Source organism: Oncorhynchus mykiss, chromosome 4, assembly GCF_057628025.1.
Source record: "Oncorhynchus mykiss isolate SJ-2025 chromosome 4, ASM5762802v1, whole genome shotgun sequence".
In the NCBI taxonomy this organism is placed as follows: domain Eukaryota; kingdom Metazoa; phylum Chordata; class Actinopteri; order Salmoniformes; family Salmonidae; genus Oncorhynchus; species Oncorhynchus mykiss.
This window is the reverse complement of record NC_143025.1, coordinates 44,762,636-44,777,357: the sequence shown is the minus strand read 5'-3', so window position 1 is coordinate 44,777,357 and position 14,722 is coordinate 44,762,636. Positions and strand designations below refer to the sequence as shown.

General features: G+C 42.9%; 1 protein-coding gene across 5 annotated transcripts in view; it reads right to left on the bottom strand.

Moving 5' to 3' along the window:
- LOC110521846 (discs large homolog 1-like protein) overlaps positions 1-14,722 on the bottom strand; it is a 188,766-nt gene that overhangs the window by 121,432 nt on the left and 52,612 nt on the right. Inside the window, exon 1 of one of the 5 annotated variants that reach the window (XM_090232129.1) lies at positions 3,717-5,400. The exons of the other annotated variants lie outside the window; for them this stretch is intronic. Coding sequence (XP_090088255.1) covers positions 3,717-4,436 — 720 coding nt within the window. The 5' untranslated portion in view covers positions 4,437-5,400. Of the gene's footprint in view, positions 1-3,716; positions 5,401-14,722 lie in introns of those variants that run through there. 5 annotated transcript variants of the gene reach the window in all.

Below are 14,722 nucleotides of genomic sequence, written 5' to 3'. Positions count from 1 at the left end.
AATGGTATGCCTGTAAGTTAACAATGTCACAATAGCTAATAAATGGATACAAATCCACATTTTGGGACCATTCCGTTTTAGCTATGCTGTATGGATCTGTACGTACAATTTTTTTAAATCGAATATCGCTCTTTTTTTCTGGATCAGAGAGATTTGAAACAAATGTTTTCCATCATTCCAAACAGGCTGTGCTATTCTTCCACCAGTAAGTCTCTGGTATCCCAACATGGCCCCTTGTGTGGTTGCTAGGAAAGCCAAAAAGATCATCAAGGACATCAACCACCCGAGCCACTGCCTGTTCACCTCGCTATCATCCAGAAGGTGAGGTCAGTACAGGTGCATCAAAGCTGGGACTGAGATACTGAAAAACAGCTTCTATCTCAAGGCCATCAGACTGTTAACCTCTTGAAACTAGGGGGCACTATTTTTATTTTGGGAAAAATAACGTTCCCAAAGTAAACCGCCTATTTCTCAGGATCAGATGCTAGAATATACAAATAATTAGGATAGAAAACACTCTAAAGTTTCCAAAACTGTCAAAATATTGTCTGTGAGTATAACAGAACTGATATTGCAGGCGAAACCCTGAGGAAAATCCAATCAGGAAGTGCCTCTTATGTTGAAACCGTTGTGTTCCTATGCACCTCTATTGGCCATTGAAAGGGATATCAACCACTTTTCTACGTATTCCCTAAGGTGTCTACAGCATTTTGACATAGTTTCACGTCTTTATGTTGAAGAATGAGCGTAAACGACTACATTGCGTAAGTGGCCAGCTGAGGGCTCTCAGAGTGATTCTTGCGTAAAAGACAGAGGTAGTCATTTTTCCTCTCGCTCCTACTGAAAAGTCAATTGTCCCGGTTGATATATTATCGAATAGATATTTGAAAAACACCTGAGGATTGATTATAATAAACATTTGCCATGTTTCTGTCGATATTATGTATATAATTTAGAATTGTTTTCGGCGTTGTTGTGACTGCAATTTCCGGTGGATTTCTCAATATAATGTGACCAACAAACCTAGGTATTTTGAGTATAAAAATAATCTTTATTGAACAAAAGGAACATTTGCTGTCTAACTGGGAGTCTCGTGAGTGAAAACATCCAAAGATCATCAAAGGTAAACAATTAATTTGATTGCTTTTCTGATTTTCGTGACCAAGCATCCTGCTGCTAGCTGGACATAATGCTATGCTAGGCTATCGATAAACTTGCACAAACGCTTGTCTTGCTTTGGCTGTAAAGCATAATTTCAAAATCTGAGATGACAAGGTGATTAACAAAAGGCTAAGCTGTGTTTCACTATATTTCACTTGTGATTTCATGAATATGAATATTTTCTAGTAATATTTTTTGACTGTTGCGCTATGCTAATTAGTGGATCCGGGAGAATTAAACGGCCATCACTAACATTGAGTGACTGTTGCCAACATACTGACTCAAATCTCTAGCCACTTTAATAATAAAAAATTGGCTGTAATAAATGTAACACTAGCCACTTTAAACAATGCCACTTTATATAATGTTTACATACCCTACATTACTCATCTCATATGTATATATTGTACTCTATACCATCTACTGCATCTTGCCTATGCCATTCGGCAATCGCTCAGCCATCTATTTTTATGTACATATTCTTATTCATTCCTTTACACTTGTGTGTATAAGGTAGATGTTGTGAAATGGTTAGATTACTTGTTAGATATTACTGCAAGATCGGGACTAGAAGCACAAGCATTTCGCTACACTCGCATTAACATCTGCTAACCATGTGGTTGTGACAAATTAAATTTGATTTGATTTGTAGACAGACACACACACACACACATACAGTACAGTACACACACACACGTCACATGCGCACACACTCAGCATTACTCTTTTACTATTGCTCAGCAGATTCCTAATGCTGAGAGCCCAGGGCCCCCTGAGAGAAAGGGGTGGAGGCACTTTAAACACACACGCTATGCTGAGCTAAGTTGAGCTGGACTGGGCTGAGCCAGGTTGAGGCCACACTTAACTTCCTGTGGCTGGAGGCCACTGTGTCAGCCCTCCTACATGAAAGCCCTCTGATCCCCCCTGACACACCCCCTGACACACGCCTCACGGTGAGGTCGCTACATAACACTTTAGTAATGGAGCTGCATTGTTACAACATTGCCTAGCCGGCAGGACAGCACAAAAATGAGCATGGATCGTTATCTTTGATCAAGGAGCCCAGTCCAGAAATAGAGCCTGCAGCTCTTACTACTGTCTCAACATCCCAAACAAGTTGAACTGAACTTCACATTTAAGTGCCTTGGACGAGAACACAAACCTAGCTGATGTTCCATTAATCTCCATTATTAACTTCCATTCAAGATCTGGTTTACAGACTGGAAGGCCTTCAGTAATGCTTAAACTGGGATAGACAGAGGTTGCCCCTGATACTGACACAGTAGGATATCCCCCCATCCTCCACCCACCCTAGATCTGTAATTGAAGGAAACTTCTAGCACAAATGCTGAGTATACAAAACATTTGACATAGACTAACCAGGTGACTCTAGGTGAAAGCTATGATCCCTTATTGATGTCACTTGGTAAATCCATTTCCATCAGATGTAGATGAAGGGGAGGAGACAGGTTAAATAATGTTTTTAAGCCTTGAGACAATTGAGACATGGATTGTGTATGTGTGCCATTCAGAGGGTGAATGGGCAAGGCAAAAAATGTAAGTGCCTATGAACTGGGTATAGTAGTAGGTGCCATGCGCACCGGTTTGTGTTCACCACCAAAAGGACACCCAACGAACTTAACACAATTGTGGAAAGCATTGGAGTCAACGTGGGCCATCATCCCTGTGGAGTCCTTGCCCCGGCAAATGGAGGCTGATCTGAGGAACGTTCCTCTGCCCAGTGTCTGTGTTATTTTGCCCATCTTAATATTGACTTTTTATTGGCCAGTCTGAGATATGACTATTTCTTTGCAACTCTGCCTAGGCCAGCATCCCGGAGTCGTCTCTTCACTGTTGACGTTGAGACTGGTGTTTTGCAGGTACTATTTAATGAAACTGCCAGTTGTGAGGCTTCTGTTTCTCAAACTAGACACTAATGTACTTGTCCTCTTGCTCAGTTGTGCACCGGGCCCTCCCTCTCCTCTTCCTATTCTGGTTAGAGCCAGTTTGCGCTGTTCTGTGAAGGGAGTAGTACACAGCGTTGTGCGAGATCTTCCATTTCTTGGCAATTTCTCGCATAGAATAGCCTTCATTTCTCTGAACAAGAATAGACTGCCGAGTTTCAGAAGAAAGTTCTTTGTTTCTGGCCATTTTGAGCCTGTAATCGAACCCACAAATGCTGATGCTCCAGATACTCAACTAGTCTAAAGAAGGACAAAAGGGTTTTCCAATGATCAATTAGCCTTTTAAAGTGATAAACTTGGATTAGCTAACACAGCGTTTCATTGGAATACAAGAGTGATGGTTGCTGATAATGGCCTCTGTACGCCTATGTAGATATTCCATTAAAAAATCAGCCATTTCCAGCTACGATGGTCATTTTCAACATTAACAATGTTTGCACTGTATTTCTGATCAATTTGATGTTATTTTAATGGACCAAAAATTTGCTTTTCTTTTAAAAACAAGGACATTTCTAAGTAACCCCAAACTTCTGAACGGTAGTGTACCTACAGGGCTTCTCCCACGTTGGTCCCCTGTGCACACACACATACCTGGGGTGGTTTCTCCAGTGACAGTGTGGCCCATGGGGAGTCATCGGACCACCAGCCACTCTGCCTGTGTGTGGCCCGGACCTTGGCCGTGCTCTTGGTAGGACTCTTCCTTACGCTGTCCCTCAGGTTGGTGAACTTGCCCCGGTTCTTAGACATGGAGGCGGGCAGCGTGCATGAGCTATAGTTTCTCTGGGGGCTCTGTAGGGGGAGCGGTTGCAAGAGCAGCGGGTGGAGGTTCAACGGAGGGCTGTTGGGCGTCTGCTCCATCTGGTGAGGATGATGGTGGTAGTGTTGATAATGATGCTGCTGACGCTGTAGCTGCTGCTGCTGTTGTTGTAGTTGATGGTGGTGTATCTGTTGTTGTTGTTGTTGGTCGTGTTGTAGTGCCTGCTGTTGGAGCTGCTGGTGGTGATGAATCTGTGGCTGTTGTTGGTGCTGAAGCTGTTGGAGATGTTGAATCTGCATCTGTGGTTGTTGGAGCTGCTGTTGGAGCAGGATTTGCTGTTGTTGGAGGTGTTGTTGCTGTCTGTGGATTAGACCCAGCTGGCTCTTGGTCTGCTGGAGCCTCTGTTGGGTGTGTTGGACCCGGGGCTGGTTCTGGTTCCCCAGGGCCTGGTTCCCAGGCGACCTGCCCCGCCCAGAGACCACCTTTCCTGGGCTGGGACTGCAACCCTCAGGGCTTCCGCAGCAGTACTCGTGATTATGATAGTAGGTGGTCATGGCTGGGGCTTAGACGAAGGTCCAAGGTAGGTCCAAAAAAAGATGTAGCAATGGTAGAGTTGGAGATGGAGATGAGGAGTAGGTACAGTTGAAAGCCTGGTCTTCCTCTTCGGTCTCACGTAGCAGGCTAGCTAGCGGTGTATAGCGTGCTACCGGTGAGAGAGACCACAGCACAGCAGCACAGCAGAGATATCCAGTCTCCAGTGTTATCCTCTGGCTACAGCACAGATATATCCAGTCTACAGTCTTATCTTCTGGCTACAGCCCCCTCTCTCCACTCTCTCTCTATCTCTCTCTCACTCACTCTCTCTCTCTCTCTTTCTCTTCTGCACTGCTTCCCTCTCAGATCGCTCAGCATCTCTGCCTCTCCATCTCTTTTGCTCTATCTCCCTGCCTCTCACCCCTCTTTCCCTCTCCCTCTCTCACCAATTAATGAGATCCAGTGGGCACTGCACATGACAGCACACAGGCATGAATAATCAATGTGGAGCCGGGACTGTGATATGGGGATCAGGACTCGTCGGTGGACAGTGGCTGACCCTCCATGCTCCCTACAATGGGAGGAGGAGTGTGATAGTTACCTGTCAAGCTCACATCTACATTCACAGGCTTTTGTTTATCTTTTCATGAAAGCATTAGCAGTGTTTCCCCTATATTCATTTTGAAGCAGTGGAGACTGCGCTATTGGCCACACATTTTGGATGTGTGTGAAGAAGAAGAGCCCACTGTTTCTCCAGTGTGTCTGTCCTCCTGACGTCTATCCTTAAGAGAGAGGTTTATTTATCTAGATACCATAGTGTTTAACAGGATGGGAAGGCAACAGGTGACCAGTCATGACCAGCTGTGGGTCTACCCTGTATGACGACACAGAGACAACACGCTACAGCGGGCGCTAAGAGCACAGAAGTGTGTCATCATGGATGTGGTACTGTACATACTGTACAGAGAATTAAACTCTATAAGTTATTTCTGACCTACACTCTGTACTAATTCTGCATATATTGGGTCACATATCTCTAAAGGGTACACCATTTGATATAGAGAAACATTAGATACACGATGTGGTACATTTCCTCAATGTGCGTTTAATATTTGTAAATCACAAGCATCTATGGGACAAACAATACCTCGGGTCATATGACCAAAGCAAAGACTTGGTATTCATGTTTATTAACTCTCTGCCCTTCTAGCAGTCTTACACTAAAACTACATTGCCTTGCAAAAGTATTCATCCCCCTTGGTGTTTTTCCTCTTTTGTTGCATTACAACCTGTAATTTATTTCTTTCTTTCTTTGGAGTTCATGTAATGGACATGCACAAAATATTCCAAATTGTTGAAGTGAAATGAAAAAAAAAAGTTTTCTTAAAAATCAAAAGAAATAAAACACTGAAAAGTTATGCGTGCATATTCACCCCTTGCTATGAAGCCCCTACATAAGATCTGGTGCAACCAATTACCATCAGAAGTCACATAATTAGTTAGATTGCACACAGGTGGACTTTATTTAAGTGTCACATGATCTCAGTACATATACACCTTTTCTGAAAGGCCCCAGAGTCTGCAACACCACCAAGCAAGCGGCACCATGAAGATCAAGGAGCTCTCCAAACAGGTCAGGGACAAAGTTGTGGAGAAGTAAAGATCAGGGCTGGGTTATAAAAAAACTTTGAACATACCACTTAGCACCATTAAATCCATTATTAAAAAAATGGAAAGAATATGGCACCACAACAAACCTGCCAAGAGAATGCCACCCACCAAAACTCACAGACGAGGCAAGGAGGGCATTAATCAGAGAGGCATCAAAGAGACCAAAGATGACCCTGAAGGAGCTGCAAAGCTCCACAGCGGAGATTTGTGTATCTGTCCATAGGACCACTTTAAGCAGTGCACTCCACAGAGCTGGGATTTACGGAAGACTGGCCATAAAAAAGACATTGCTTAAAGAACAAAATAAGCAAACACGTTTGGTGTTTGACAAAAGGCATGTGGGAGAGTTCCCAAGCATATGGAAGAAGGTACTCTGGTCAGATGAGACTAAAATTGACTTTTTTGGCCATCAAGGAAAACGCTATGTCTGGCACAAACCATAGAACACCATCCCCACAGTGAAGTATGGTGGTGGCAGCATCATGGTGGTGGCAGCATCATGCTGTGGGGATGTTTTTCATCGACAGGGACTGGGAAACTGGTCAGAATTGAAGGAATGATGGATGGCGCTAAATACAGGGAAATTCTTGAGAGAAACCTGTTTCACAGTCTTCCAGAGATTTGAGACTGGGATGGAGGTTCACCTTCCAGCAGGACAATGACCCTAAGCATACTGCTAAAGCAACACTCGAGTGGTTTAAGGGGAAACATTTAAATGTCTTGGAATGGCCTAGTCAAAGCCCAGACCTCAATCCAATTGAGAATCTGTGGTATGACTTAAAGATTGCTGTACACCAGCGGAACCCATCCGACTTGAAGGAGCTGGAGCAGTTTTGCCTTGAAGAATGGGCAAAAATCCCATTGGCCAGATGTGCCAAGCTTATGAAGACATTCCCCAAGATACATGCAGCTGTAATTGCTGCAAAAGGTGTATTTCCAGGTTGTAAAGGCAACAAAATTCCAATGGGGTGAATACTTTCGCAAGCCACTATAAGGCTCCAAGGCAGGTGGCATTCATGTGTATCATGGCTAGCCCTCACCAGAGCAATTTGAACTGTTCACTTGTTCCATTGTAATGCACAGAGAGACACATAGACTGGCTAGTACATGAGTCTTTATAAAGAGCTAACACTAGTACTGAGGGCACTGAAAAAGAAATGAGGACTGTAAACCCAGAGTAAGAAAGAATACGACTGAGTGAGAAAGAGAGATGAGAGTGAGTGAAACAGAGAGACAAAGGGGAGGACTGCAAATCAGGGTAAGAGAGAGAGAGAAGGGGAAGAGCAAGAGGTCTCTACTGTATGTGAAGCATTAACCCTATAGGCCATTTCATTCTGCCAGTTAAAGTGGCTACGAAGAATAGCTTAGCATCGCACTGCTAAAAACACCACTCTGACAAAGGACAGCCCTGAAAGACCAGTAATTGCATTAAAAAGAAAGGGGGGGGGGGGGGGGGTAAGAGAAAGAAATTGACAAAATGTGTAAAATGTGTAATTATTAACCTAACACAAAGGCACGGCATGCGAGGGAGAGATACACTTACTACAGGAATGGGTAATTACAAATAATGGACTGCATTTACACAGCATTTTCACCCAAGGTCTCAAAGCACCTTGTAAAGTATTGGGATAACCCAACACAACCCCCCCCCCACATGTACAGGGGGGCTGTATGGTTTAGGGGTTTCAAACTTCCATGCACTGTGAACCATCTGAGGCCTTTCAGATTGTCTTGTGACCAACCCAATATTACTGCCCACAATGTAGCATTACGCTGTATGTGCTGGGACTCTCTCTTTAGGAACGAACCACTGTAGTAATGGCTTTCCCATTAGCAGTCACTGGAGAAAGCATACCAAGACTAAACACCAGGGGGCTCTTCAGGCCCACAAGGACCGGCACTCACACTAAGGATGAAGCTTCTCAGAGACACTGATCTAAGATCAGTTTTGTGCTTCCCTTGCCGAATGGTTAAGATTAAGATTCAGAAAGGCTAAACTAATCCTAGATCTATGCCTATAGGCAACTTCTACCCAGTGTGTGCGGCAGGTAGCCTAGTGGTTAGAGCGTTGGGCTAGTAACCAAAAGGTTGAACAGTGGGCTAGTAACCAAAAGGTCAGTTAATCTTATTTACAATGACAGCCTAGCCTAGTGGGTTAACTGCCTTGTTCAGGGGCAGAACGACAGATTATTTACCTTGTCAGCTCGGGATTCAATCTAGCAACCTTTCGGTTCCCAGCCTAACGCTCTAACCACTAGGCTACCTGCCGCCCCCCTCTTTCTCCCCCCTCCCTGTTTCAGTGTATATGGAAATGAATGAGATTACTACAATATTACATTACAGTTACATTACCATCTGAGTCAAGACAATCAACTAGGGCTAGGCCACTTCTGCTACCTGATGACTTTCGTTATCAGCCTTTGATAGATCCAGGAGAATCTCCACATAATCTGAAGAGCTTTCATATACATCACTTACTCCAGTCCCATTGCCCCGACTGACTGGGAGAAGTGATATTGTAACTTTATCGAGAGCCTACTGTAACTCAATTCTGCTCAGGGTTCTAGGTTTGCACAGAGTAGGATTGTGCTGGCACAGTAAATGTAATATATCCAATGTACAGTAAACTGGAGGCAACGGTATCTAAGCCTGCCTAGGTAAGGGCAAAGGTACTCTCCTTTGGGCATGAGGTAGTTCTCTGAGAGTATGGCAATGCCTTGGTGGAAATAACTTGGTACTGAGAATTCAAGGAGATTATGTGGGAAAGAGAGAGAGCATGTGTATGTGGTGCGTGTGGGAGAGTTGATGTGCGAGGTAGAGTGAGTCTCCGTCCCACACAGTGAGAGTGACACAGTGATACAACCACAAACTGTCCGTTCTGCACTGACCCTTCCTCCCTTTTTAGTTGTTGTTGATATTTTCACTGCACTGTCAAGAGGAGTGCTCACAAGTAAACAATGTACAGTTTACACCCCTCGCTGTATACTGTGAATATGACGAATAAACCTTGATTTGATTGAAGCCAAGACTGTAACAAAATAATACAAAATAATACAACAGGTGGCACTTCTGTGTGTGTGTGTGCATCTGTCTGAATTCATGTTTGTCTAAGTGTGTGATGCGTCTAAGTGTGTGTGTGTGTGTGTGTGTGTGTGCGTGTGTGTGTGTTTGTGTGTGTGCATCATACAGAGCAGATGGCTGATAGGGAGAAGGGACAGCAGAGGAGGTTTATTATTTGATTAAGGTGAGCTGCCTTCTGGTGTTGGATACAGCATCACTGCCTAGCCATCGAAAATGCACCACCATCGTGTATGTGTGTGTAAACACGCGTGCCCAACACGCACCAGCACAACCCACAGCTAGTGGAGTCAAAATAAATAAACAAATAATAACACGTGACGGTAAAAAAAATCTGCCTTGCTTCGTTTGACGATCACCATGGCAACGCAAGATGGCAATATACAAAGCCCGCATATTGGAGGAGAGAAGAGGACCAGAGAGACCTTCTTGTCCGAAGATGATTACAATGTACGGTTGGTTATGTGTGGTCTCTGGGGGCTAGCGCTACTCTGTCAAAGACTAAAACCATAGAGGATTACTGTACTCTGTACTGCATGTTCTCTGATTTTGAGCTGATTTTGACGCCATTTCCGGTCACAACTTGCAGACTTGTTTACGTGTTGCTGTGCGTTTTGTTGCCAACCTTACTTTGCTACCTGACAACTTTACTTTTTTTACTTTTTAATTACCGTTTATATTTGGTTTGGTTTTTCCCTCAACTTTTTTTTTTCATTCAACTTTTTCACTCCGGACGCTTTATCTGGACATGATTCGTCAGGACCTCCAACAGCCGAAGCTAAGTAGTAACATTAACATGATGCCTTCTAATTGCAGTCACTGTACTCATAATAAACAGGAGAACGATCGCCTTACGGCGAGGACAGCTGTGCTACAAGCCCAGCTTCAGACGCAATCGTTAGGCAAGGGTAATTTCAGTGTAGGAAACGATGAAACAGCGTCTGTGCCACCAGTAAGTACAGATAGTAACGTTAGTATAAATCCCCTAGCACGGTCCCCACAGCCGGACAACTTTCTCACAGTTTCTGGAGAGAAATGCTGTAGGAATGCTCAACCGGTGTCGCTCATTCAGCCGACAGAAACATGTCTCTACTCCTCCCGTTACGGGGTCTGAGACGCCAAAGCTTCCCACCATTAGCTCTGACAAATTGAAAACTCTAGTCATTGGCGACTCCATTACCCGCAGTATTAGACTTAAAACGAATCACCCAGCGATCATACACTGTTTACCAGGGGGCAGGGCTACCAACGTTAAGGCTAATCTGAAGATGGTGCTGGCTAAAGCTAAAACTGGCGAGTGTAGAGATAATGTTATCCACGTCGGCACCAACGATGTTAGGATGAAACAGTCAGAGATCACCAAGTGCAACATAGCTTCAGCGTGTAAATCAGCTAGAAAGATGTTGGCATCGAGTAATTGTCTCTGGCTCCCTCCAAGTTAGGTGGAGTGATGAGCTCTACAGCAGAGTCTCACAACTCAATCGCTGGTTGAAAACTGTTTTCTGTCCTTCCCAAAAGATAGAATTTGTAGATACAGTGCCTTGCGTAAGTATTCGGCCCCCTTGAACTTTGCGACCTTTTGCCACATTTCAGGCTTCAAACATAAAGATATAAAACTGTATTTTTTTGTGAAGAATCAACAACAAGTGGGACACAATCATGAAGTGGAACGACATTTATTGGATATTTCAAACTTTTTTAACAAATCAAAAATTGGGCGTGCAAAATTATTCAGCCCCCTTAAGTTAATACTTTGTAGCGCCACCTTTTGCTGCGATTACAGCTGTAAGTCGCTTGGGGTATGTCTCTATCAGTTTTGCACATCGAGAGACTGACATTTTTTCCCATTCCTCCTTGCAAAACAGCTCGAGCTCAGTGAGGTTGGATGGAGAGCATTTGTGAACAGCAGTTTTCAGTTCTTTCCACAGATTCTCGATTGGATTCAGGTCTGGACTTTGACTTGGCCATTCTAACACCTGGATATGTTTATTTTTGAACCATTCCATTGTAGATTTTGCTTTATGTTTTGGATCATTGTCTTGTTGGAAGACAAATCTCCGTCCCAGTCTCAGGTCTTTTGCAGACTCCATCAGGTTTTCTTCCAGAATGGTCCTGTATTTGGCTCCATCCATCTTCCCATCAATTTTAACCATATTCCCTGTCCCTGCTGAAGAAAAGCAGGCCCAAACCATGATGCTGCCACCACCATGTTTGACAGTGGGGATGTGTTCAGCTGTGTTGCTTTTACGCCAAACATAACGTTTTGCATTGTTGCCAAAAAGTTCAATTTTGGTTTCATCTGACCAGAGCACCTTCTTCCACATGTTTGGTGTGTCTCCCAGGTGGCTTGTGGCAAACTTTAAACAACACTTTTTATGGATATCTTTAAGAAATGGCTTTCTTCTTGCCACTCTTCCATAAAGGCCATATTTGTGCAATATACGACTGATTGTTGTGACTGATTGTTGTATACGACTGATCATCATGATTCATGAATCAAATCAACTAGCAAATAATTTTTAATTGTTGTCATATGAAGAGAAATAATGAAGAGAAAATATAGATAAAATGTAACGGTGCTCATCGGCCATTGGACATGAACATTACACAACAATTTGGAAATCGCAAATTCAACAATGAGTTGTTTGGAAGGAATTGGTGGCAGTGGCTAACTGCACGCATTGCAACTGGGATGTCAGACTGGGAGAATAAGTTTTAAGTGATCATCCAACTCGGAATTGTAAACCCTTTTATTTGATGACAAAATTTGCAGTAAACGAGGTTTGGCTGCCAGACAATGCTCCGCTGATAGCTATGTGTAGCGGTGGTAAGGATTTACTCCATTGTGCTGGAAATAAAGCTCTGCTGTTGGGACAGCTTTATGTTGGCCCAAACAGTTTGTGGGCCCCATTTGTTGCCGTTATAGTGCAATTAATGTATTGTTTAGTGTTGTGTAGTGGCTTTGCTGGCGTGCAAAACTAATTGTTAAATCAGCGATTTCCAACTTGTGTAATGTTTATGTCCAATGGCTGATGAGAACTGATACGTATGATCTATAATTTCTCTTAAAAATGTCTCTTCATATGACAAGGATTGAAAAGAATTTGCCAGTAGATTGTCGACTTGATTCATGATGCTGACTGCTAGCTTGTTAGCAAAGATTTTGAAAGTATGATGTTGACATGATCAGTCCAATCAAAGCTACGGTAGATATAACGTGATTTGACTTAACTTTATCTGTGGCCGATGACCTTGAGCCTTCTTGGAGGGGCACTTCTAATGTAACTCTAAGGCAGCGCTCCCCGTAGATTTTGCGGTGATGTAATGTCCCCATGAGTGACAGAACACTGAGCCAATCATGGCGCAACTAGAGAACTTTACCAACCCCTACACCACCACAACAGAAAGCACTGACATGTAGCTCTCCCTCTCCAATGTTCACCAGAGGAATGTCTTGTTTCAACAGGCTTTTCCCATAGAAACTCGAACACATTCTAAAGCGAATACTGTAATAATATTTCTAACATACAGTGGCTTGCGAAAGTATTCACCCCCCTTGGCATTTTTCCTATTTTGTTGCCTTACAACCTGGAATTAAAATGGATTTTGGGGGGGGGTTGTATAATTTGATTTACACAACATGCCACTTTGAAGATAAAAATAGGTTTTATTGTGAAACAAACAAGAAACAAGACAAAAAAACTGAACTTGAGCGTGCATAACTATTCACCCCCACAAAGTCAATACTTTGTAGAGCCACCTTTTGCAGCAATTACAGCTACAAGTCTCTTGGGGAATGTCTCTATAAGCTTGGCACATCTAGCCACTGGGATTTTTGCCCATTCTTCAAGGCAAAACTGCTCCAGCTCCTTCAAGTTGGATGGGTTCCGCTGGTGTACAGCACTCTTTAAGTCACACCACAGATTCTCAATTGGATTGAAGTCTGGGCTTAGACTAAGCCATTCCAAGACATTTAAATGTTTCCCCTTAAACCACTCAAGTGTTCCTTTAGCAGTATGCTTAAGGTCATTGTCCTGCTCGAAGGTGAACCTCCGTCCCAGTCTCAAATCTCTGGAAGACTGAAACAGGTCTGCCTTGAGAATTTCCCTGTATTTAGCGCCATGCATCATTCCTTCATTTCTGTCTCTTTTCACACACCCTGCCGATGAAAAACATCCCCACAGCATGATGCTGCCACCACCATGCTTCACTGTGGGGACAGTGTTCTCTGGGTGATGGGAGGTGTTGGGTTTGCGCCAGACATAGCATTTTCCTTGATGGCCAAAAAGGTCAATTTTAATCTCAGCTGACCAGAGTACCTTCTTCCATATGTTTGGGGAGTCTCCCACATGCCTTTTGGCAAACACCAAATGTGTTTGCTTATTTTTTACTTTAAGCAATGTCTTTTTTTTCTGGTCACTCTTCTTTAAAGCCCAGCTGTGTGGAGTGTATGGCTTAAAGTGCTATTATGGACAGATTCTCCAATCTCTGCTGTGGAGCTTTGCAGCTCCTTCGGGGTTATCTTTGGTCTCTTTGTTGCCTCTCTGATTAATGCCCTCCTTGCCTGATCTATGAGTTTTGGTGGGCGGCCCTCTCTTGGTGGGCAGGTTTGTTGTGATGCCATATTCTTTAAATTTTTTAATAATGGATTTAATGGTGCTCCGTGGGATGTTCAAAGTTTTGGATATTTTTTTATAACCCAACCCTGATCTGTATTTTGGGCTCCTTGGTCTTCATGGTGCCGCTTGCTTGGTGGTGCCCCTTGCTTTGTGGTGTTGCAGACTCTGGGGCCTTTCAGAACAGGTGTATATTTACTGAGATCATGTGACAGATCATGTGACAATTAGATTGCACACAGGTGGACTTTATTTAGCTAATTCTGTGACTTCTGAAGGTAATTGGTTGCACCAGATATCATTTAGGGGCTTCATGGCAAAGGGGATGAATACATATGCACTCACCAATTTTCAGTAAAAAAAATACATATATTTTAACAAGTTTTTTTTTTTTTTTCACTTCACCAATTTTGACTTTTTTTTGAATGTCCATTACATGAAATCCAATTAAAAATCAATTTAAATTACAGGTTGTAATGCAACAAAATAGGAATAATACCAAGGGGGATGAATACTTTTGCAGGGCACTGTACCATTGTTAGTAATAATATATACTGTTTGTTATGTATTTCTGTGATTTGATTAGTTAGTAAATAAATAATTAAGCCAATTTTTATATTGCTGATTCATAATTTATGCTAGGTTTCGTGCAGATAACCAAGAATTTTACGACGTTGAGATGAGACTGATAGAAGGTAAAGAATAATTCATGATTGACTGCTATTGATATAAAAGACCTTCAGATCTTTAAGAGTGGATTCGGGACATAGCTGCTCTATATAAACTAATGCTTCTGTGGTGCATCAGGTTATTAATGGTTTAATTGTTGCATGGTTTAATTCAATCGCGTAATCAATTAAACGTTAGGTAATCGATTTGATAAAATAGAATGCCATCTAATTTAATGATACTGGAGACATGACAACTGTAACTTGGAAAGT